This window comes from Pempheris klunzingeri, chromosome 4, assembly GCF_042242105.1.
Source record: "Pempheris klunzingeri isolate RE-2024b chromosome 4, fPemKlu1.hap1, whole genome shotgun sequence".
NCBI classification, from domain to species: domain Eukaryota; kingdom Metazoa; phylum Chordata; class Actinopteri; order Acropomatiformes; family Pempheridae; genus Pempheris; species Pempheris klunzingeri.
This window is the reverse complement of record NC_092015.1, coordinates 12,513,172-12,538,870: the sequence shown is the minus strand read 5'-3', so window position 1 is coordinate 12,538,870 and position 25,699 is coordinate 12,513,172. Positions and strand designations below refer to the sequence as shown.

Below are 25,699 nucleotides of genomic sequence, written 5' to 3'. Positions count from 1 at the left end.
GGAATGGGGAAGGCCTGTTTTTAGCAACCAAAAACAGAGGCTTCCTCACTCCAGTTGTATGGATATTGGATGGAGTGATGAATCAAACTCCTGTCCAATCTGCTTTCCCCCGTTCTTCAGTGAAGTTGCCTTTACTGTGAAACACTGATCCACTCTCAGTTTGCTCAAAGTGTATGTTATGTATACCTTTAAGGAAATTTCCACCCTCTAATACTTATACAACAGGAGGATATTTGTTTTCTTGCCCAGAGTTGGATAAGATTATTGATAACACTCTCATATCCATCAAGTGAAAATATTAAATTATGTACAAAACCCAAAAATGTAACTCTTTGCGAGGCTGCAGGGCGACTGGTGCAGACTTGGTGTTCATGCACAACCTGTGTATGAATTACACAAATGAGATATAATGTATTAATCGGTGTGCTTTGTGGTGCTGGCACTCTAGGCGGGTTATTTACCTTCTAACAGAGCCAGGCCCACAGTTTCAATCTTTTTATCTAACTCTTGGCAGTATAGGAAATAAACATATTTCAAAAAACTATTCCTTTAATGTATTCCAGGAGTTATGTTTATCTATTCAAATCTAATATACATTTTCTTGTACTCACTATCACAATGCCAAACTTATGTATTGCACTGCATAAGTGGTGACTATGGTGGGTGATTCAGGCCGTTGAACAATTTAATTCTGGTATTTTCATGTCCTCCTAAACATGAAAATTAGTTTGGGCCCAAATAAATAATTTCCAGATGTTGATCTTTTTCAGTCTAATTTAAAAGAAAATATATGCAGCTGAATTTGCATTATGAACTAAAATTGACAAGTTGCGTAACCATACTGTACACCAGTGCTTTTTTTTTTTTTCCTCACTGAACATAGTGGGTGCACATTTTTTGGCAGCAACTTGTCCAGATATCTGCAATGTTTAAATGACAAATATGTAATCAAGGGTGGATTTTTCTTCAAAATACAACAACAAACTGTTTTGGTCTGTGTTCATAAGGCCAACTTCACGTGCGCTACTTCCCCAATCTTTCCCACATCTGCTCAACCAATCAGATCTTCCCCTCCCACTGTACCCTTTGCCCTCCTATACAATATAATTTCTACTCCATAATAGAAGACTTGTGTACATAGGAAAGTGTTTTGTATAAATGAGTACTATTTTCGACATCTTCACTAGAAACCAGGGCACAATGTAAACTTTGAACTGAAGTTATTGTAATGAAACAGAAGAGGACTTAATGAAAAATTATAGAATTATACAGACACTGCTTTATCTTGATTTATGGACCAGTTGAAACATGAGTGGACCACGCATAGTTAACAATATCGATTTCTTGTTTTACAGGACATTTGGTTGCATTGTCCCCTTTTTTTGGTTTTGTATTTTTTATTTTTGTTTGTTTTTTTACTTTGTCACAGGTTGCTTGATTTAGAGTTTGTCTTTTTTTTTTTTTTTATTACTCCACTTTTTGGGGGGAGGACAGCAGCATTGCATGTTCTGAAAATTTTGCTGGTTATAAAAGTAAAAGGAAAGGAAATGGTGAATTGAACAATTTAAAAGGGGGTTAATTAAAACATTTTAAAAATGCAGAGGTTGTTCCTTAAACTTTTATGGGGAAACGTTGCTTCAATTTGCAATTGCTTGTGTTTAACTCTACATTTTCTTTTCTACGAAAACAAACAAAAACAGAAAAAGAGTACTCAACACCTTGTGCAATAAAGCTATCTTTTTATGAACTGTGATATTATTCATTCTTTCACAACCGTTTAGCATTTGAGATGACGGGTTTTTTGTAGTATTCAGATTTTACTGTAACTGGAACATGTTAAGCTTTAGAGTGCCTTGCTTGTGAAAGAGTTTGACTCGTTTGTCCTTTTGGCACTCAACTGATCCACAGACTTCATAGGAACTATTTCTTCAGGCAGAAAGACGTTCAGCTGAAGACTAACAACTACTGCTAACAACAATGTCAGTAAATTTCAGACTAATGGAGGCACTGGCTCTGGAGACATAAATTACATTTTTAAAATCTAATGAGCATGACAAGGGTGAGACAACAATGAGTGTTATCAAAACCTGCAAATTAAACCAAAAGCATCTGCATTCTAAACCACCAGAGGTGAGTGCTAAAATTATTTTTTTAAATTCATTTGTGTAAACTAATTATATGGACAGCTACGTATTTAAATCACACATCTAATCATTGATCCCTGCACACAAAAAGCCTGAATTCAGCCCACCAAAATGCCTGTTTATAGTTATTCAATAAAAGGCATCAATTATCAGAAAATACATATTGTCATAGAATCAACATTTAAATTGCGTAAAAAATTAGGTAAACTGTCGACTGTAATTTCTCTCAAAGTTTTCAGTCAAATTGTTAAGAATTAAAGGAACAAGACATTATGAAATAAATATATGAATGCTTACAGGCAAAACATATAACCATGAAATTAGAAATAAAATACATTTTAAATTATTTTTCTTCATTTCACAATAAAATAATAGGTTTGTTGCAGGTCATAATACATTTTTTTCAGACACAATTTTACTTCCACTTCCAATTACAGTCTTTGTCTTTGTCAATCAAGTAGAACAATCCAGTGATCGGCTGCTGTTTTGTTCTAGATGAGTGGACATCCAATTATTATCTGTTGAATTACTTCACAATTTCATTATGTTAATTGTTTTGTCTGTATTTATTCATGTGGTTATCTAATGTCTTATCTATCTATTCACTTAATTCTGGACCTTTGAAGTTTCCATACAGCCCCTTAATTTTAACCTATTCTTTAAAGAACAAAAAGTGCTTTTAAGGCTACTATTGCATTATGGATGAAGCACCAGAAAATGTAGCTCATCCATAATATGTTTCAGAACCTGATAAAAACACTAGAGGGCATCATGCTGCAATAACACACAGTGCAGACTTACACAGCAGTTTAGAAATAGGTTGGTAAAATTTTAAAATGGTGAAAAAAAAAGCATAACATTGTCAAATGATTTGATTATTTATTCAATAATTAAATACTCAAAACACTGGTCATACATACATTGCACCACACTCACAGTCACTCACACACTCACATTCAGATGTACAGGATATTCACATATTATTCACATAGAATTTTAAATAGGAGATTACAACCAGCTGTTTGAGACGTACTCTACTGTACATTATTTGCTTATACTTTGTTATTAATTCTGGAGCTCTACTAAGTGTTTATGATACAGTTTGAATGTATGTACATTTGCATATGAGTGTACATATACTTTTGTGTATGTCAACAGAGTCCATCCATCCTTTGAATCCACAAACGTCCCACCTGCTTCCTGTTGTCTCTCAGGCTTGCTGCACCAGCACCACCATCCCTCTTTGTCCATCTACTTGCCGTTCTTCTGTTTCTTCTGTTGGAACTTTCTGAAATGGGTCTGAATGGTGGCGGCAGCCTTCTCAACTTCAACAGGGCTCAGTGGAGGAACAGCGGGCACGTTGCACGTCCCATTGCTGGCATTGGAGTCTGAGCACGACAGGACACAGGGGATAGCCAGAGAGGTAGAGGCAATAGCCATGGAGACATAGTCTGTAGCAATGATTAAGTTCAAAGACATTTACACATTAGCCTGGATTCAAGCGGGCTATTTTTCTGATTCAAGTTTGAGAGAGTTGGATTTAATACTTGAGTCAAACCCTTGTGTTTGATAGGATAAATGTAATGCAGAAAAATAGCCAGCAATTAAATGATTTAGAGTATTACTTACTCTTTCTATACACGCCTATGCTGTTCCTCCTGAAGCCATCAAACTGTAGATGAAACAGAATAGCTGTGTGTTAAAAGACGCACTCAGTGACGCAGAAAGAAAAAAAAGGTGAAGAATGAGTTGTGCGGGTTTGCGAGAGAAGCATGAGATACCTGTCAGGTTTGATAATTATCAATGTTACAATCTTATCTTGCAAGCACATAGCCACACGGGCGCTTTTACTAAATTCTTCTGCTCAACTGTACAAAATGTGCAGCGCTTGTGGAATGAATGTGCAATGTGACTGCACCTGTGTGAGTGTGTGTGTCCTTTCTATCTACATTTACAGCAATGACCTCAAATATAAATCCCCTTGATTGGGATTACAGCTCAAGCAGAGCAGCAGCAGGGAAGCCAGAGGAGGACCGGACCAGTTTAGCCTGCTTACGCGTCAGTTTGGCGGCGTGCCTGCATTCTGCCCCACACAACGAGGTCTGCTCTCTCCTTTTGACTTTAAACTGTGGCCTCTCCAAGACACAACATGTCTTACTTTGCCTCAGCATCTGTCTTACCATCTCCCTGTTTGCTCGGTGCTTTCGCTGTCCCATCTCAGCCCAGTGGTCTTGGTTAACCACCGGTGTTCCTCTTCATGCCATAGTCTAGCCTTCTTTTCCTCTGTTTGTTTGTTTGGTTATTTGCCAGCTTCATCTTTATAGAGGTCTAAGTCAGAAGTAATCTTTAACTTATTTCAAACTAAGAAAAGGGTGTAATAAATCCACAGGCAGGTGAACTGCAGATTTTTTTTTAATGAGTAGGACATCAGAGTTGTACACTGTGGACTGGACTGAAATGTGATTCTTAATTTATGAATCCGCAGCCCGAATGCCTAAGGAATAGCCGAATAACTCTGAGGTTGTGGACAGTGATGATCTCTGTACAAGGATTTGGTGATTCACTGAGGGTTAAAGGTTCATTGTTGAACTGAGTCTGATGCAAAAATCTGTTTTATATTATTTTATTACATTGCTTGGCTGGTGCTGTTTAAATGCAGAGGCACTAAGTCATCTCTGTCTTATAAATCATATTCCTCCTTTGCAGTCCTCTCCTGAGACACTACAACCAAACACTGAACATGCAACCAGGCTTATATGCTCACATGCTGACTCAAGTGTGACTGGTGATCTTTCCACACACTGTCTCACCATTACATAAGAGAAGATTAGAAAGGCTAATTTATGAGTAAAAATTCCAAATTCCAGTCCGAGTTGCGCAAAAATGACTCCACCAAACACCATCAATATTCCTGTACAAGAGGAAAGCCCAGAGAATGTAGTCTATGTCCAAAGGGGATGATGTGCTTATTGTGGATGACTCAGTCCAGTGCAGAATGAATATGTGTTGAATCAGCTGTAAGGAATCAGTTGTCTTGGTGCATTAGCATGGTGGTGTGTGTGACAGCAGCTATACTGAGGTACAGATTTCATTACAACTAACCTCATCTGCTTTGCTGCTTCTCCGACTGTGCGATACTGAGTGCACCTGCCAAGGCAAAGGCTGGGACACCATGTAAGGCAAAGGGTCCTGCTGCCGTGCAAACCGCATCCCTATCTGAAAGTGAAAAGCAGTTCGGGTTAGAGGTGTCAGTGTGTGGGACACAAGCAAGTTTAACTGGGTGCTTTTCCTTTGGCCTGCTTAAGTTTTTTTTGATGGTACCTGAGACTTTACAATACTGAACTGGTAAACATTTTTTTTTAGAAACATTAGCATTAGATGTTTCATAATAATCACACTAATTAAATTTGGATGCTGACTATATAAACCCCTTTATAATATGACAACCTGCTGGGTGGGATAACCACAGCGTTGCAAAAACACAGACCACTTTACCCACTAGTGACCTTCTTCTAATCCTGAAATAGTTATAATTGTGAATTCAAATATAAAGAATATTAGCTTAACACACTTAATAAATGCGACATCTACCCCCCCCACCAAGAAATAATCAACTGAATTTCTATTTCTATTCCATCTTTCATTACAGTCATCTTACCGTTTCTACGACTCTGACCACCATATACATGGCTGTTAGCATGGTGATCAACATCTTGACCACTATTCCTTTAGTGTCTGTTATTATTCCTTAATGCTCTCCTTGGTTTTCAATTGCTTTCCTCAGTCCTGCTGAAGAAAAGACGAAGTCCACACAGGAACAGATCAGAGCAATCAGGAATGCAATAAATGGCTGCCCAGACGGAGCACAATTGAACACGCAGTGCTGAATATGTCCACTCACACAAGTTTCCCAGGTACACACAAACACGCTGTCACATAGACGTGCACACACTTCATTCTCACAGTCTCTGACACATGAGGGTAAGACTGCTAAAGAGCTTTGCAGGACACAAATAGAGAAGCAGTAATCCTTTCTCCTGCACAACACTTATCCCTCAGGTGTGTGTCCTCCTCTCCAGCAGTGAAGGCAGATCAGGTTTTCTTCAGACATGTCGGATTAATAAACCTGACTGATAGTTTGCTCTGCGTATAACTTTATTATCCTTCTAGTACACATGTTTTGCATGGAGATGTTACAAGTACGCCATCACAAAAGGACATAACTGTGGTGCCCTCACTGTGAAAAATATTTTCCTGGCATTTGGCCTTTCAGTTTTTAATAATACGGTTATAATATTTAATGCTTAATAAGTTGTTGGATTTTGGTCCTATTCTTTGCCCTTTTTTAAAAGATGAGTGGCCATGTGGTTCAATCAATCAAAGAGATTTTTCACAATCCGGCAACCCAAGAGATGTCCTTATTAATGGGTTTTAAGCTTTAAGACATCATTTATCAACTATTAATAAATCTGTACAATTATACAGTATAGTTTATACACAGCTTATTAGAAAAAAAAAGTATAGAGTGGACAAATAAATGATTAAATAGTATTGTATAAGTACTTTCACTTGAATTTCTCTCTGTAAACACTGTCTATTCTTATAGAGCCCATAAACTTGCTCTAAAATAAGGGAAAAGGCCCAAACACAAGGAGAATAGGCTGTCTATGAATAAAAGGAAGCATCAGTATGCCAGCTATTTATTTCTAGTAATCAGATAGACCTATATCTGAGAGATCACACATGACTAAGGGGTTGTGTGCGTCATTGTCTGTAGCCTTGTATCTGACCTTTGCAGACCAATGATAATCCGCTGAGCAGGTGTCTGTGAATGCATTTCACCGGGCTCTGCACTATGAAAGACAGACACTGGCTGCTGTTATCAAGTCTGAGTATCAAGCCTGTCATGTGAAGAAGTTTTACATAATCACTAATGTCACTCCTGTACTTTTGTCTATGTGTTCTCTGGTGTCTGCCCCGAGTCCATATGCGTGTGACTACTGATGTTAATTTTGTTAGACAGAACTGCAGGAATGTGTCTTATCACTGAACACAAAGGTATAAAAGCTGTCGTGACTGAGACACAACCACCTGGTGACGGCTAAAATGTGAAGGATACTCATTTTCTTTTAACAAGCAGTTGTTAAACGAGGAACGACGAGAAATGGGTGAGAATATTATGATTTTACTACCAGTTCTACCAAGAAACACAGACACTATCACAAAGATAGTGAAATATTTAATCAATAGCTTATATATTTGTCTTATCTAAGAAATTCTACATGAAACAGCACACTTGTTTCACGAGGGGAACTTTTTTTTTGTGCAGAAGGGTAGTGGAGGATAATTCATTCAGGAACATGGATTACATTTCCAATGTCATTTAATCAGTGGTGGAAAGTAAGCAAATGTATTTACTCTAGTAATGTAGCTTATCTAAGTATAACTTTGACATAATGTTGCTTGCACTTTACTTGAATTTTTTGTATACTTCTGTTCCACAACACAGTAAAATGCTGCCTAAACTTTGCTGCCTCACTATTGATGCAGCAATAAAACCACTACTTTTACATTTGACATTTTAAATATCTGTACTTTTACTTAAGCAGGACTTAAAATGCTGGACTTTTACTTGTAATTGGGTATTTTTACATTGCAGTATTGCTACTCTTACTTAAGAGTCTGAGCACCTCTTCCAAGATATTAACCTCCTTACTAACCTTACTTTCACCAACCTTATTCCTAACAGGTGCATAATAGTAGTAGCCCTAAGCTGAATCTCAAGAGCTGTGAGGTAGTAAAAGTACGACACAGTCACCTCAATTTCGAGCCATCACTGGTGTCTACAGTCTCCTGATCTGAGAAGAGGCCATAGTATCAGTATATCATGTTTAGCCTGTCATGGATGAGTTTTCATTGTATTGAAAAACAAAATGAAACAGCATTTGAGCATTGAAGCATTTGAGAAAGATAAGAGTCAAGACAAACAAGCCTCCTCCTTTCTTACCACAATGAGCTGTCCCCTGAGACAGCAGGCTACAACATGTTATCATCTATTGTAAGTAGGACAACAGAGGTTTTCACATTTGCAGATACTTGTGATTATGGGCCGAAGGAGCTTTCAGGTACTTTTGACTGTGTTGTGCTGCCCTTTGTATGCTAGTAATGTTCATATGATGAATTTTAATCACAGGCTTCGAATCAACACTCCACATTGTTAGTGGCTGACCAGAGAAGGAAAACTCATTAAAACGGAGAGGAGAGACACTCAGCTGGATTTATCATGTCGGTCAAGCTTCCTAAGAGGCTGAGCAGCAAAAAGAAAAGTAGGTTTCTTTTTTGTTTTGTTTCACAGAGGTTATGGCATCATTCGAGGTGTGCCACCTTGTAGAGGTGCTGCTAAAGAAACCCAAGCCAAGACTGTGTTGCCACTGAAAATGACTATGTTTCCCTAAACCTCAACTCATGTAATTATATTAACATTCTACTAAAGTGAACGTGTTTGGCTAATAATGCTAATTCTGTGCACAGCAACCTTGATACAAAACAATGTGGTTAGCTGTTTTATTTTGGGAGGTCTGTTGCCATTAAGGAGGCAGAAATTAATTTGGACTGACCACAGCAGCAGCCTTCTATGACTGCTTTGGCTTTGGTAACAAAACGAGACAAACAAGCCGGGAGGGAGACACTTGAATAAAAAACACAACGCTGCTGAATGTTTTAATGTGTTTACTCATTGACGATAATTGGCCTGGTGGCACCAAGTGTAAATTCTGATGTTAATGGGCTCACAGGATGGTCTGTTTGAGAGGAAATCTACTCATTTGTTTGCAGGTGTATAAGACCCTAAAATGTAATGGCTAGTTTGCTGCGGGGATAATTGCCTTTCTTTTGTTAACAAAATATTATTAAACACTGTTCATGTTCTCTGTTTATATAGCACTTTACATGTAACAATAACAACATTAATAGGAAAAGTATTGACTTTCATTTTTGAATTTTAAGATATTGTCTACCATTTCTTTAAAAAGCAAAGCCATTTGTTATTCTTGATTAAAATCAGTCTGAGGCAACAGCTGACATGGGGGGCATTAAGGAATGATAGAATTCAGTACATGTCTAGGTTTGAAGACATGCAATACATAATCTACAAGTCAAATTTAAAAAAATATATTTTTTTACATTCAACAAAAACAAAAGAAACTGATTAGAAATAAGAATTCCTACAATAAAAAAATCATCTGTCTAAAGTTGAGCATGTTTACCACTATCAAATTAAATACATTTGTAATATATTAACTTAAAATTCAGCTAATCCACAGCCTGAATGATTGCCTTTTTTTTTTTTTCAAACCAGAAGCTCCACAGAACAATGCCCAGGCAGAGGTTCTACAAAAGCTGGGCTTGGAAGCCCTCTGCACTACACCACTGGACCCAGTGTCCATGTTGGACATCAGCACTTGGACTCTGGAAAACAACCCTCCTCTCGAGCCCAAGGACCTACCAAATGCTTTTCTCCAACGGCTTTGGCTGCTTAGCCCAGATGCCCGGAGTCCTTGCTGTAAACCTGTCCATGATGTTCTGAACGATGCCAACAAATCACCTGAGGAGATGATCAATGGTTTTGGAGGAGAAAGCCAGAGTGACATCAACCCCCTTGATCTAGTTACAGCCATCTTTATGTCTTCCAACACTTTCCTTCAGCAGGAGATTACTGTGCGTATGGTGCAATGCAAGTTTGCTGTGCCTCTGGTCCTTCCAAATATAGATCCAGAAGAACCCAGTCGCTTCCTTCTTTGGCCTTTCAGGGGTGTTGTGAGCCAATGGAGGTCAAACTTTCCAGATAAAAACAGGAAGGTCCACAGGGGGGATTTAGCAAGTACATACATGCCAATGGTTTCCTGTGTGAAGCTTGGTCACTGTGGTGTCTCCAAGTCACAGGTGTTAAACAATGTTATAAGTGGACTCAGGTCTCCCAGTCAAACATTTCTCCACAGGGGGATGGAGGGTGGACAGCTACCTCGTAGGCTCTCCAATGGCTTGGTAGAGATTGGATGGTATCTACCCACTGGAGACACTGCCAGCGATAGTTTCCCTGTCCCTGTGGTCATCTCTAACCTACGTGGTGATGCCAGTACACATGAGAAGAACCTCAGCCTTCTATGTCAAGCGTCTTCAGCTGTGGTTGTTTTCTGTGGGAATCTCAGAGAGAAAGATAAACAACTTCTTGCTACCTGTAAAGGTATGGCATGCAAGCTCATATTGGTTGACGTTTCAGACACTGAGAAAAATGAGAACCGAGCTGTGGGGTTTGTTGATCAGAACCTTGAAGAAGACATTGGGCTTCCCAGAGGATCTGTGCTGCAAGGTAGAGCTTTAAGTGAGGAGGAACTGGCCAATAGACTGTGTGACAACCTAAGAGATCTGTTACCAGATAAACTGAAACTTGTTACACTTGAGGTAGCCGCAAAAATAGCAGTGGAGCTTGGTCTTAATGTGGATGAAGGGGTGGTCTGTAAAAAGGCAATGGCCACAGTGGAGGAAGTTTTGAAAGGTTTAGATGAGGGTTCAGCTCAATTCAGGAAGAAACAGCTTCCCTTGCAGGGGCCTTTGTGGAGCAAACTGGCTGAAATAGAAAAGGAGGAAAGGAAACAGAGAAACAAAGAAAAAGAAGTCAACCCCCAACTGCAAAAAGAAAAGAAAGACATCTTGGTTGAGTTGAGCACCTACAAAATGACCCCAGCGATGAAGATTTTCACCGATGCACTTTTCACAACAGATACCATGGAGAGGACTTATTTCCTTAGTTGGATGAAACTGAAACTTCAGCTGATGCAAACCGAAAATCAAAATAGTGCACAAGGTCTATTCACAGACCAACAGACAGAAAGGAAAGATGACATGCTTGAGCATTCTGATGAGTTTGAAAATGAAGCAAACAATGACCTAGGGGACGATGATAGTTTCTGCACAGATTCAACATTTGAAGAGGAAGAAACTGAAGATTCTCAGCAACAAGTTGAGCAAGGCCAAGAGTTAGAGTATTGGCAGACATTTACAGAGAACACCATAGAACCACAGTCACAACAGAAAGAACATCTTGAGTCCACGCTTGATCCAGCCATAGAGCAGGAGTTACATATGATGTCAAATGAAAAAGAGATTCAAGATGAAGAAATCATTGAAAGCAAAGTCAGTTGTGAAGAGCATTCATTTCCAGTCTTTGAGGACCAAAACCATCATTTTGAGTCTGAAGAAAGTGGAACCTTGAGGTGCCACGTGAAACAGCCAGAGCTGACACAAGATAAGTCAGATTCAACTACATCTGTCAAGGAACAAACATGTCTCGACGTTTTCTTTGAACATCAGACAGCCTCATGTTCACAACTTTTTGAACCTGATCTGTCGTTGCTAGGGCTTGAGCACTTTTTGCGTGAAATGGGCCTAATTTTTGAGCTAACACACATCAGCCCCAGCAGTGGGAGCCACAATGTGTTGCGTCTGCCTAGCTTAGCTACAGACCTTCTTCTCTATGGGATGCCACTTGAACTAATGGATGGAGATGCCTCAAACATCCCCATCCATTGGCTGAGCTGTGTCTTTGCAGAGCTCAAACGCCGCCTACCTCAAGAGCAGTGCAGGACCCGAGTGCTGACAAACCTTAGTCTACATGATGCTAGGAATGCTGAGATTCTGTCTGCATTATTTGGGGTGAAATTCCCTGAGGGCAGGAAAAGATCAACTAGAGGGTTGTACATGGTTGTCCTGTGTCTCCCTGACGACCTTAGAAAGGACATGGAGTGTGAGTTTCTGTTGTTAATTGATGTGGAAGGTCTCTGCTCAATGTCTCTTGACAACCAAAGCAATATGCTGATCCATGACAATGAGATGGCCACTGTTGCAACAGGACTGTGTGATGTTTTAATGCAGAACATGTCTTCACATGAGGATACTGATCTTGAGACTAACTTCACTGTCATGGTCAATGCTCTCCTGCGCATCAAAGAATGTGGCTCTTTTCCCATTTGCCAAGTCCTGGCCCAAGATGAAGGAATAAACAACGTATTACAAGCCTCACAGTTGAGGCGTGTATTTGAGATGCTTCAGACTGAGCCTGGGGCCAACGTAACTAGCTATAATGGTAGCCATCATGCAAAGATCCCAACTAGTATCACATGTGTCAAAGGGCCTTGGTACAATATGTTTCTCTCTGAACCAATTGATATGCAGTATAGGAAGGCTGTGTTACAGCTTAAGAAAAACCTGTTTGGTGCATTGAAGAAGTGTGCAGCTAAGTCTGAAGCCACAAGTCTCTCTGAATTTATCAGCCGCTTGTGTGCTGTTTGGGATGCAGTGAGGGCAGAATCATTCTCCATTGACCTGCAAAATACTGACATAGCTTTAGCATTCTCTTTATTGTGCACACAGCTTTCACAGTGGGAGGACAGTTTCCTGGAACACATGGAAAGCTGGCTAATGGGGGCAAAACAGAAAATCTTCGCCACAAAGGCTAAAGCTTTAGATGCTGCAATCCAAAATGTCCTTCTGAGTGAGTTGAAGGATAAAGCCAGAGAGGAAGTCAAAACAGAGACAGACAAACTCAGGTCAAAAGTAGAGGCCTATTTGATGACAGATGACTCTCTCAAAATGAACACATTCAAGCCAGCCCTAATGAGCAACATGAATTACCTCTTGGAGCAGGTAACAGAAGAGATAACAGAAAGGTTGGAGACAATCAACGAGAGCCATTGTTCTTCAACACAGCTGAAAAAATTTGAGACCTTACTGGAAAAAGAACAGGAATCCAAACTACATGCACTTGTGGAGAATAGCAAGTCAACTAATGTCCTACTTCAAGATGCAGAACTAGAAGCGGAGTTTGAGGGTATGTGGAGTAAGATATTGTCCAACTTTGACTTCAGGCCTTCAGAAACAGATGATATAACTGCAAGAGTTACAGATATTCTGAAAGAGAATCTAATTAGCCGTGGGCTACAGAAACACATGAAAAAACTTGAACTCATTGGCCAAAACCAGACATCTAGCTTCCAAGTTTATGATGAGCACTTTGGATACCGCAGCAGATTAAAGCACATGTTTGAAGACAATAACAGACAACAGAGGTTAGAAGCTCACCAGGTGGCATCCAATATCATAGAAGAATACAATCAGTTTGTAGCAGAAAAATCTAGCTTACCAGCAGATTTTTCTGACAGCTACATAACCGAACTGTTGGAAAATGTTGAAAAGGCTTTGCAGGAAAAATCTATGGAAATTAGATCAGCTTTTGAAGTAGATCTGAAAGTTTATCTTTGCAGCACTGCATGCCAAGACTTCCAAAAACTACATGACCGCTATGCCAAGGACAGAGAGCTTTTGACATGCATCACTGAGGCCAAGAGTACATATTTGGGAGAGTTTATCTACCAGTTCAGAAAGAGAGACCAGTGCCAAAGGGTGGCTCAAGCATTCACCACCATGGTTATCAAACCTACAGTTTTGGACTACATCCATGGACCGCTAGGCATGCGTATTGTAGAAGAGATCCGAGGTCAAGCCCAGCAGTTTAAGTCCCCTCGTGCCTTCCACCAAAGTTTGCTGGAAAAGCTGATAAAGGAAGACTGCTTTGAAAGCTTCCTTGAATATTTGCTTTCCTATGACAACTTCAGACTGAGAAAGATCCAGGAGACAGTGGTGGCTCACCTCTCTGAATCAACCAACTTGGATAAATGGAGGCAACAGAGACTGGGAGAAATTGTAGGAAAGATTGCAGCAGCAGTGAGCCAAACAGCAGAAGGTACCAATGGAGTGCTGAGTGATACAAAGCCACTCCTGGAAAGAGTGTGCCTCACATTAGAGAGTGATGGAGATATGGATGTCACTAGGGCCTGTCTAGATGGACCTCTCTTCAGTATCACCACAGAATGGGATCGCTTTGTTACATGTCTAATGGAGCTACTGGCTGCAATGCGGTTGGACCTAGCCCAGGAGTTCTCCCAAAATGTGGATATCACCCAGCTTATTCAGTGCCTTCCAACTCAGCCCCAAGATTCCCTCTTCAACAGAGTGAGAGGCTGTAACAAGCAATGTCCGCTCTGCAGAGCCCCATGCGATCTGGAGGAGATGGGCCATGAGATTCACAAGGCTCTGCTCCACAGACCTAGAGGCATGCTGCCCCATGGCTCTGATTCTCTGTCTTGCCCTGAGAGTATGGCTGAGGGACACTCAGGCCAGAGCAAGGAGACACATGACATGTCCACATGCAGGGGCCTCCATTCTCTTTACGCAGACTGCAGCATCTCCCCTGAGGATCCAGACAGCCAGATACCCAGTGCTTACTGGAGGTATGTGTGGCTACTATGACTAGTTCCATAATCTGTATGTTTTGTATTGTGTTTTTAGTATGCAAATTTTCCTGAAATTAACTTGATATTCTTTAATTTACAGGTATGTGATGGCAAGGTTCAACGAGAGGTTTGCAAAGGAATACAAGCAAGAGCCAGCAAATATTCCTGAGGATTGGAAGAGGATCACTGAGGAGGAGGCACTGTCCAGTCTGAAAGAGGCCTTCATCGCTGGACAGTGGTGATATTCGGACTGCCCTGTGCTGTATGCTGTCTTCATCATAATATGTGACATTTTATTAATTCAGGGTCAGGTTTAATCTGGTTTGAAAATGAATAAAGAATGTTGATAGTAACTGTATTAATGGATATAAAGTCAATCAAATTGACCATTCATTCAAAACACTGAATAACTGATTTGTCTTTGTTATTTGCCTTTTCTTTTCATCATGTCCTTAATAAGGTATAGTTTTTTCTGTAAAATATATTGTAAATGCTGACTCTGTATCATCTCACTCTCCTTGACTGCTCCCTGATCTGATAAAACAACGTGATTAATTGTAGGGTAGTATCAGGCACTCAGAACCAATCAATGGCAAAAACCTCAAATATCAAAATAATCAAATTTGTCATTTAAAATGAAATATGACTACTTCAATATCAACACAAAGGTTTTTTTTTGTTCTTTTTTTATTTTTATTTATGCCACAGTGTAACTACAAAGATGTCACAATATTTATGTGAAACATTGATTCTAAAAATTTTTATGAATGTATTAAAATGATAAATTACAAACAATTTTATTTCTGCTTTGCTACATTTGTACTGTCACACTTCTGAAATTAGCTCCACATTTCAAACCACTTACAAATATGATGCTAGATTTTGATTTTGTCTTTTTTGATTATTATAGCTTCCAGGATAAAATGTCAACTCTACATGCACACTTCATCGACTTGTGCAAATTTTACAGATACATTTCTTCCACATCACCACCATCAAACTAAACTTTATCTTGTGTGATGGTAGCATGCAAAAACAAACAATGTCCCTGACAAAGGTTACGCACTGTTACTCTTCTTTGATGAGCACAGACAGAATCCTTTAATGTGCTTCATTAACTTGATTATTCTCCACTGGGAGACAGTGCACTAAAGTTTGCCTGTCACTGCTGGGCCAATCAGGACAAACCTGATTGGCCCTTTTTTGATAGCAGATATACAATTTATTGACCCTATTCAGCATCAATGAAATAAAGGAGAACAAGGAAGACAGAAAAGTCAAATGGTGAAATCCACAAGAGGGCAATGTGGGATGGAGGAATCCCAGTAGCTCAGCACTGAAATGTAAGAACAGGCTTCAACGATTTTATCTATCCATATACCAAACCTGGCCTGCTATACCTTAAAATCTACTGTACCAGTCCATTCATCCATCTATTCAACTTCTACAGGCCATCTTTATTCTGTGAACATAACTAAACAAAATACACAGTTGATCTGTCCCATGTACAACAGCAAAAGCAGACACGGTTGACATTTATATTATTCCTGAAAAAACTGCCCTTTTGGAAGATATATACATACAGTGACATTGACAATGACAGTGACTTACAGTTACTGGACAGATCTCTTCAGACACTCAGGTCACAGCCTGACAGCAAAGGTCACCATCATGGATTCTGTGCAGCCATGTGACCACAAGGATCTCAGGCTAAATGTGAAGGCTTGGGAGGGCTTAAAAGCTAAACAGTAGGTGATAGCCTTCAAGCCAAGTGCTTTAAAAATTTTTAAAGTTTAAAATCTATTTTTAAATGTGCAGGATTTGGTCCTGTTTCCTTACTTTGGTGGTCTAAAGCCTCATAATTTTACGTGCCCCCAGGACAGTGGAGGTCCACATGCCACTTCGTCTTTATGTCACACTTGTTTGAATACTGACAAGTTCCATATTTTTTGAGCTGTACGGTACATGTACAATGACTGAAATGGAGTTGGGGATTTGGTCAGGATTAATGGTGAGAAATACAGGCAGACACTTAATCATCAGGCAGTACCATCAGGGAGGCGTCTGATTGGCTCCAAATTTATTCTGCAGCAGGACAACGACCCCAAACATACATCCAATGTCATTAAGAACTATCTTCAGCGTAAGAAGACAGTTCACCCACAGAGCCCTGATCTCAACATCATCGAGTCTGTCTGGGATTTCATGAAGAGACAGAAGGATCTGAGGCAGCCAGCATCCACAGAAGATCTGTGGTTCGTTCCCCAGGAGGTTTGGAACAACCTACCTGCCGAGTTCCTTCAAAATACTGTGTGCAAGTGCACCCAGAAGAATTGAAGCTAAAGGCAAAGGGTGGTCGCACCAAATATTGATTTTATTTAGATTTTTCTTCTGTTCGCTCACTTTGCATTTTGTCAACTGATAAACAATCAGCATTTCTTCACACCTGCCTAAAACGTTTGCACAGTCCTGTATCTATGAGAAAAAAATTCTCCAAACCCCATCAATGCCATCGTACAACTCCCATAGCTACTAAAGCCTGACCATTATTAGACCTTGCTAAAACTAATGCAGTCCACTACAACAGTCCTGCAATAACCCCTACCTACATGAACATTATAAAATTCAGTTGTTTTTTTAGAAGGTTTTAGAGAAGTGGTGATTCAACAGTAAGATCATCATTTGGTTTCTGCGTATGCCATGATTAGAGAGCCACATCACTGACAGGCAACACAGAGGAAAAACACAGCGTACAATGACGTCACAAGCAGCAAGAAAATTCAAAGCAGCTAAGCGTTTTCACATCTGAATGTCTCACGCACAGAAGACACACAATGTACATGCACAGATAATAGAGGCAGCACTGAGTGTGCATTATGGAACACAAAGCAACTTATCTTGATCTAATCTGTGATTTGTTGTGAGCATGACAGGCTGCAGTGATGTGCACTGAGAATTACTTCAAGAGTGAAGACAAAGGGAAGAGAGATTTTCAAAGATGTGCCATTTATGATTTTTGTAAATGTAACAACATCCTAAATGAGTAAAGTGCTATTGCAGTAGATCTCTTTTTTTAGAACAAGCTAGAATTATCAGTGTCTAATGATAGCAGGTTTGTGTTGCCCTATTTTTCAATACTTCAAAAACATTTGAGGTAAAGCTGTGGAGTACTGTAGTCTGACACCTCGAATTGGTTCAAAAACAACATCAATATCAAGCCCAAGTTTCTTTGAAGGTGTTCTTGGCTCCGACAGATTTTCAACCCTGACTCTGTCACAAGTAGCCAGCCAACAACTGTCACCACACTGGCTGTGATACAAGCATTAACCTTTCCAGTCTGGGAAGTGGGAGTAAAAGACTGATTACGCAACAGCAACCTGAGAATAGCGAGCGCCTGCCAGTTCATTTTCTTTCTAAAGTGAAATGAATGGGAAGTAACATCTGCATGAGAGGTAGAAAAAAAACTTGCTCAAAAACATTTTGTGGTGATGTAAAATATGAACAGTTTCTATAGTAAGTACAAGATTCGTACTACTAGAATCTGCAAGATACAAATCAGTAAAAAACCCAGTTTGTGGCAGGGTGAATCACCAGTCCATGGGGAATACCGTGTACCGAGTGAGTAGCTTTTTTCCAAACAATAATAGTAATAATAATTAAAAAAGACCTTTACAGAGCTCCATGTTCTCCAGCAGTGATATAGTGTCAGAAAATAACACCAGAAGTGGAAAAACGACAGAGGAAACTTGCAGTGCTGGTTATTCCAGTGTTTCACAAGGCAGTAACATCTCCTTTCAACATGACCAATATGATAAGGCATTACTTTTAGCTGATGCCACATGTCGTATAAATTAGAGATCTCCCTCCCAGCTGCTGCCAGAGCAGACAAAAACAAACAGCAGCATATAGTGCCTGAACTAACAGATGCATTTGAAACCACAATAGTTCTTTCAGTCATTCTGTCCCCCGTTGGCTCCAGCATTGACTTGTTTGACAAAAATAAACATGGAGCAACAGGCGGCAGTGGTAATTTACAGCCCATACATAAGCCATCAGTGGACATGATGATGATGGGCAAACATTTCCAATTGGCACAGTCAAATAACACTGCGGCACATGAGGTGATCTCTGAGAACTCGCTTACAATTTTTCACAAACATCTTTATGTTAGTGAAAATGTGTGCGTCATTTAACTTATTAATCGTGCATTGAATGAATTCTTACTTCTGTTAAACTGGCATTGGTCGAAATGCCAGAATATTAATATATTCACATACAGAATTTACTGGTGTTTGCACTGAACATGGTTACACAACTTGAAAACTAGAAGCTATTTTACAGACAGGAAACCACTAAAAGTGTTATAAAACTTTAGTTATAAAACTCATTTTGGTTTACAGCCATAACCATCTTGAGTTGTTCTCCCCACCTCTGATTGGTTATGTTTAGACATGTATACTGCTCAAAGGGGGCCATAATTTATGAAATGAACATCATGCTGTAATGAAGAGGACTTGAAACTAGCGATTCAGACCATAAACTCAGTTGGAAAGTGTTTATTGAGGTAAGAAATCAAGTGAAAAGTATGGTGATTTACGTTATGGAGCCAGTGCAGTCGCCCCCTGCTGGCTATTAGAGAGAATGCAGGTATAAGACGCTTCTCCACCGGCTTCACTTTTCACATCCAGAAGCTACGTTCACTTCTTTTATATAGTATGGTTTAGAAGGAAGATAAATGTCAAACAAATTAACATCACCAAGAAATAGTTAATTAACATACTTGGCAAGTTGCAAAATTGTTGATACTAAACATATCTGTCAAATGTTTAGTAATATTGTATTTCATTTGTTCTCCGCTGAAATATCTGCTATATACTCTCTAAACATGGTGACTGCAGCATTATTCAGCTTTTTTTACGGGTGTATTTAGGCACTGGCAGCACTTGGTTAAGCTTAGGGAAAGATCATGGTCTGTTTTAATACAGAAAAAGTGACTTGACATGCAAGATTATTTATGAACATTTAACCAAAATCATGATCTATCCCTAACCTTAAACAAAGTGCTTTTGTTGTCTAACCTAACCACAGACAGGAGTCGAGACACGAGCACTGGAATCTGGTGTCACTGTCCTGCCCTTATCCACCCTGACAACCTCTCTGCGAGTCCATCGTGGTATGCATGTGTGATGTTTAATTTACTCAAACGTTGAATATAATACAGGCAGCGATTAGGTTTCCCTCAAAGCGTATTTGCTGTTGCAAATTAGTTGGATATAAATGTTATTTCAAGGAGGCAGGGTTGTAGAGACAGACAAGCTATGGATTTTTACACCTCTGGGCTGCTTCAATGATGAGACTGGCATCCAAGCATGAAATCAAGATAAATGACTCAGAATATTGCTCTCCTGTAACGCTCCCTTGTAACTATAAATATTAATCTTTTAAATTTTCCTTTTTGTTGTCATCTCTTTCTCTCTTCTCCCTGTTCTTACAAACATACACGCATTTTTTATCTTGTATGTATGCCATTACTGCCGTGGTTTACTGGCCATCTGGCACACCGGGTCATCTGGCCCACCGGGAAAGATCCCAGTGGGCTGCAGCAGGGGCCATTGCATTGGTGGGTCACAGTGGACCATCAAAAAAAATCCATACAGTTGTTACCGGCCGTTCGGCCCTGTCTGTCTTTCTACCGGTGCTCTCTGTCACACTGGGTGTGCATGACAGCGTGCTGTGTGTGTCCCGACACGACACGAGCAGCTGCTCTGGGCTGGTCTCAGCGGACGAGTTCAGGGCAGGATTTCTTTCCCAGTACACCACTGCATTATTGTGTTAGTGACTGCAATCATGTCTCCTTGATACTTATCCTTTCCTATCATCACCTAAAGTGCTACAATCAATAGAGTAATCTTCTGTTTCTACTGTCAAATAAAAACACCATCCCTCTGCTTTCACTTTAACCACTAATCCTCTTAGCATGGCCAACTCGGTTCTCTCTCCTTCATCTCCTTCTTCGCCTCCATCTGTACAGCATTTCCGCATCTAATGGGTGGCTTGTGTACATACAGACATATGGAGGTCAGAGTCAAGATGAGATGTGAAGCCAAGCTAATCTGCCATGACTGTTCGTCACTAAAGGTGTCCTTAAGGGGCATTGAATCAAAATTAGACAGACTGTGACATTTAGCGAGGCAGACGCGATGCGCTGCTACACCCTCAAAACATCACTTCAACATCAGAGTTAATCAAAATCAAAAATTCTACATACCGTGAAATAACCTGATTTTGTAATGTAACTGTATTTATAAAAAGCAGCCTCTGTTACCCTTTTATTAAATGTTACTTAATACTTATAATCCACTACAACACAAATAAGCTCATTAGAGGCCCTTTTAATACTGCTATGGACATGATACTGCTATAGACAAATGTCAATAGCAGTATTACATCAAAGTAAGTGCAATTGCCAATGGTTTCAAACACAAGGGTTAAACAAAGACAAGTCCAAAAAATTACTCTAAATTGATGGCAGAACTTTGTTTCTTATTTTCTGGCCAATTTAATATCTCAGAACATCTTATATTGTGTCCCTAAGGATTGGTGCAGCCAACCTGATCTCATGGGATGGCGTATAAATGGGATGCCTTTTTAGGCATTTTGCATGTCATATCTATGCATTTTAAGCTTTCATGTGTCATTTAACACCATTTGCCTCACCTAAGCATCAAAACTAAATTTTTTTTTAAATTCTTTGGTCAAGTTAGTCATAATAAAAAGACCAACATTCAGTTGCACTTTCAAAATAAAGCTTGTTGACAACCAATATCCGATTACACTTTCACAATAAAGCTTGCCGATAAGGATTTCAATTGTCACAATTTTCTTGGGTTTAGGCACCGAAACGAACAGTTAGTTAGGCGGTCAGGTTAAGGCACAAAAAGTGTCATTAAGTTGCAAAAACGACATTGTTAGATTTAAGCAACAAAACTATGTGGTTTTGTTCAGAAAAAGATTATAGTTTGCCTTAAAATAAGCATGTTAGTGAAGTTACATTATGTACATGATACAAGTTATGTCAGTAAAAATCATTTCATATGGTAAACTCCAGCCTCCTGTGTCAAAATCCAGTGTTCGACCCGTCCACCCCTACTTCCTCCCTTCTCCAGACAGACCCATGCGCACTGTCGTTTCATTTGTTTTCTTTTCTCTATGAGATTTGCGGTAAAATAGACACATCGTCTATGCACAACATTAGTCTGTAGAGACTAAATATTGAAAGACAAAAAATGACTAGACATGACATATGAAATGTCTGTAAAAAGACATACTATTCATACACCATTTGGTGAGACCAGGCTGGCATAGTAGTAATTGATAACTTGCTCTAGCTGTTACAAATAAAGTCATGATTCTGGCCACCTCGCAAATGTAAGTTCAATCTTCACTCTCTTTTAGCTCTATTTTTGGTCTCTACCAACTGCTGAGATAAGTATTTGCCTCTTTAGCTGCTAAATGCTCCACTATGTTCACCAGCTAGTTTGTCTCTCTCTTGTTCGGTGCAGAGCAGGTAGTTGCTGCCCTGCCCAATGTGATGCTGTGAGAGCCTTGAAAGTGATTGATAATTCTTTGTAGGTTTACTCCCATGACACTTTGCCTGGCAGTAACCCGCTTCTGCTGACTACCTGAGGCTGGTGAAGTGTGTACATTGAAATGGTGACAGAAATAAGAAAGTCATTTTCTCTCAGTGACAAACAGTCTCCTGGAAGCTTAGGACAAACTGCAGAAAGCAAGCCAACAAAATGCAGCAGCTAAACTTGGTGATCCTCAGGCTGCCTTGACAAGAAACATCCAGGCTTCTGGTGACGGAGACAGAAAAACAAATGCATGTGGGGAAAACACCTGTGGTTGAAGACGCCCTCACCAGGTGGATTGATAATGTCTGGTCACAGAATGCATAATATAATATACTGCAAAGCTGTCCATTTCAATATTTTCAGAATATTCATAAAATAAATACTCAAATGTTAATTGGATGGTAGCCGACTCTGCATGAGAAGTAAAGAAAAAGATAAAAATGGCAAGTAATAACTATAAACATTTCCACTGCATAAGAATTTTGGATTATAGCTATTAAGATACAATTCTTAAATACTTCCTCCTATTTTCTAAAGAACCTCTCATAATTAGATGCATCTAGATGTCCCAAAGCCAAAATCATTGTACAACAAACAATAAATACTCTACCAAAAAGACTCAGTAGTTTCACAGTCAAACAGTAAATTGGCTCTCACACAAAGCTAAATAAATGTCAGCTTACACCTCAGTGTGAGTCATCTGAATGCTAAAAGCTTACTCATACATCAGCAGAGATCAGAAGCAACCATAGTGATTACTGAGTCCAAGGAGCCAGGCATTAATTTATAACATAATGCTTAAACACATATATCATCTAATATTTGCGGGTTGGCAAAGACAAAACTATTTGACATTTGAAGCATGCCACACAAATAATACAAACCTGCATTTATGTACTTTTGATGTTACATATTTACTTGATACCGTTCATCTTTATGACCTGCAGCCTCACATCTCCTGAATATCTCTGCCTCTTCAGTCCACTCTTCTTTACAAGCTTTCAGTGGTGAGAAAGACCAATCAAACATCGAGTTTTCTTTCAGGCTCCTGCAAAAAGCCCTGCCGTGCAGAATTTCTCTGAAATACATCAATCCATATCTAGCGCTTTCCTCTATCTGTTTCTTTTTACTCTGCGTTTCTTTGCTCAGAGCTCTCATAGGTTGGCCAGGATAGTGTGCTCTATTGAGTGGTCCGTCTTGTATCCGTATTGAATTGGTCCCAATTGATGTGGTGTCAAACGGTAAGAAAGAACCTGTGGAACAGATTTCTGAGCTCAGGTATCACATCATCATCACAACTCCTACAATTTAAGGAGCAGCTTCTACCAGAGAGAGAGGGGAAGAAAAATGAAGCTGAGGGAAGAAAAAAAAAAAAAACAATGTGAAAATTATTTGTCCATTGTAGCTGCTGTCGATGTGCCAGCATGTGTTCCTCTGAGAGGACATTACTCTACAAAGGCCAGTACAAAGATCAATTGGCAGAGGAGTGAAAGCACGTAAGATTACCAGCATGGTCTGTTTTAGACAGACTAATGTGTGTGATTTTTTTAACTGTACTTGTTGATTTTGTGTTCAGGACATTTGACATGAGTGTATTTGACATCTTCCCCAGTTAACTGCACCTCATTTACTTGGGTATGCAACTACAATACTTACTAATACTAATTTTTTTGTGCAATAACTGGACATTTTTATTTTTCTCCTCACCCTGGAGACATAACAGTGAATTTAATTCTGTCCTATTTTCACACAGTTGCTAATTTTCTCCCTCATTCCTCTCAACTGTGAGAGTATCTGCAGGCAATCAGGGCTTTTTATACAACAAATAAAAGGAAAAAAGACTGGGTTGCCCTCTCCCCCAGGTTGCAGCACAGGTCTTCACAGTGTGTTGCAAATGGATGCATGCAGAAGTGTGTGTTTGTGTCTCTATGTGGACACGTACAAAATAAAGGAGAATGGTGGGAGGGGGCACAGTTTATGAGGATTTGAAGAAGAGAGGGTATGTGGGTCCCTTTTCTCCCTCCCTCTGTCACTCTCACTCAGTGCTGAGTGAGGCAACACTTTCTCCCTGCCTGACTCCTCGTATCACTGTGGGCTTCTATATTAGCTGCAGAAAAGCCTTTCAAACTAGAGATTTAAGACCTGTAACTAGAAAGAAAAGGAGTGAGGAAAAAGGTGAGAAAGAAAGGAGCTCATTTGCTGAACTGAAGAGACACTGAAGGGATATTCTCAGTATTTCTTAATTTCAAACATCTGCACAGGTAAGATACTCAACCTCTGTCTGCTTATTCACTGCATGTATTGGCACCGACAGGACACACACAGATAGCATCAACATATTTACTTATACATTTATTTCAATTGCTTAAAATTGAATATAATTGAATTTAATGTATGGTATAATTTATGTATTCGTCTAATTAGAGGTTTTATTTGAAATGAAACACTATTTCAGGCTAATTCACAATTATCATTTTATACAAGCAACATTTTAGAGTCAACATACAGGGACTAAAAAAAAAAAGAATGCAACAAAGATCTTACTTCTGAAATAACATTTAAACAATTAAATAAAATTAGGGGCACAATTATGATGAATGCCAATTAGCAGCATTTGTAGACTTTGAAGGGGGGGGTTAGGGGTGAGATTTCAAAGGAAAACCCAACAACAGGGCACCAAAGATGCAAAAGCATCTTTTAACTGCGGGTGCATCAGTCTCCTCAGCCCTGCGACACAACATGTTTCTTATATGTACATTTTGTAGGCTGTGCAGTACTTTAGTGCTTCATACATATTTGCATGTTTATATATATATATATGTACATATATTCACTGAAATATATCAGAAATGCGTGGTACTACTCTATTTTGTGACAAAAGACAAAACATGGGTTCGGATAGAGAGCACATATTTGAACAATTTGTAGGATGTAGGATTTTTCTATAAATAATTGTTATTTAATATTCTTGACAGAACATTATGCAAAACATGAGAAGCAGCAATAATTAAATGAGGGACATGAACATACACAGCGCAGTTTGTCCCAGATATTGAGTTTTTATTTTAAAAAACTAAAATAAAATATTCTTGCTGCATATATGTCAATGTCATTTTGTCAAAAGAGAAGCAAACCCTGCCCAAAGCACAATTTATCTAGTCAACAATCATCTTCAATCATCATCAATTATCTTATCAAAAAAGTTATCTAGTAATTCAGATTTTTAAAGCATGTTTTTTTGCATGTCTTAGCCCACAGGATGAAATTTTAACGGGAAAACTTGTCCATTTTGCTGATATTCTGTGGCATCTGTGGCACTAAGCATTTGTGTGCATCCTGTCAGCATTAATGCAGAGCACAAGGGAGGCAATGACTAGTCTGGCAAGTAGGGGAGAAATATTTCCAGTAGTGCAACACATGCACGCACTCTCCTACTCAAGCTGGAATTAGCAGAACCAAACACTGCAAACCTTAAAACCTTAAAGTGTTGATTTTTCTATTCCCCACACTTGTACGTCTTAAATTGTGATGAGTTGTTCCTCGCCAGAGCCAATGCTATTAGAGAAGCTCGGAC

At 39.4% G+C, this 25,699-nt stretch overlaps 1 protein-coding gene across 1 annotated transcript; it reads left to right on the top strand.

Moving 5' to 3' along the window:
* Nucleotides 1–8,427: 8,427 nt before the first annotated feature.
* On the top strand, nt 8,428–14,733 carry gvin1l2 (GTPase, very large interferon inducible 1-like 2). Its single transcript, XM_070829245.1, has 4 exons — nt 8,428–8,470; nt 9,502–11,336; nt 11,514–14,488; nt 14,592–14,733. The coding sequence occupies exons 1-4, from the start codon at nt 8,428–8,430 to the stop codon at nt 14,731–14,733; spliced, it is 4,995 nt and encodes a 1,664-aa protein (XP_070685346.1).
* The last annotated feature ends 10,966 nt before the right edge of the window (nt 14,734–25,699 follow it).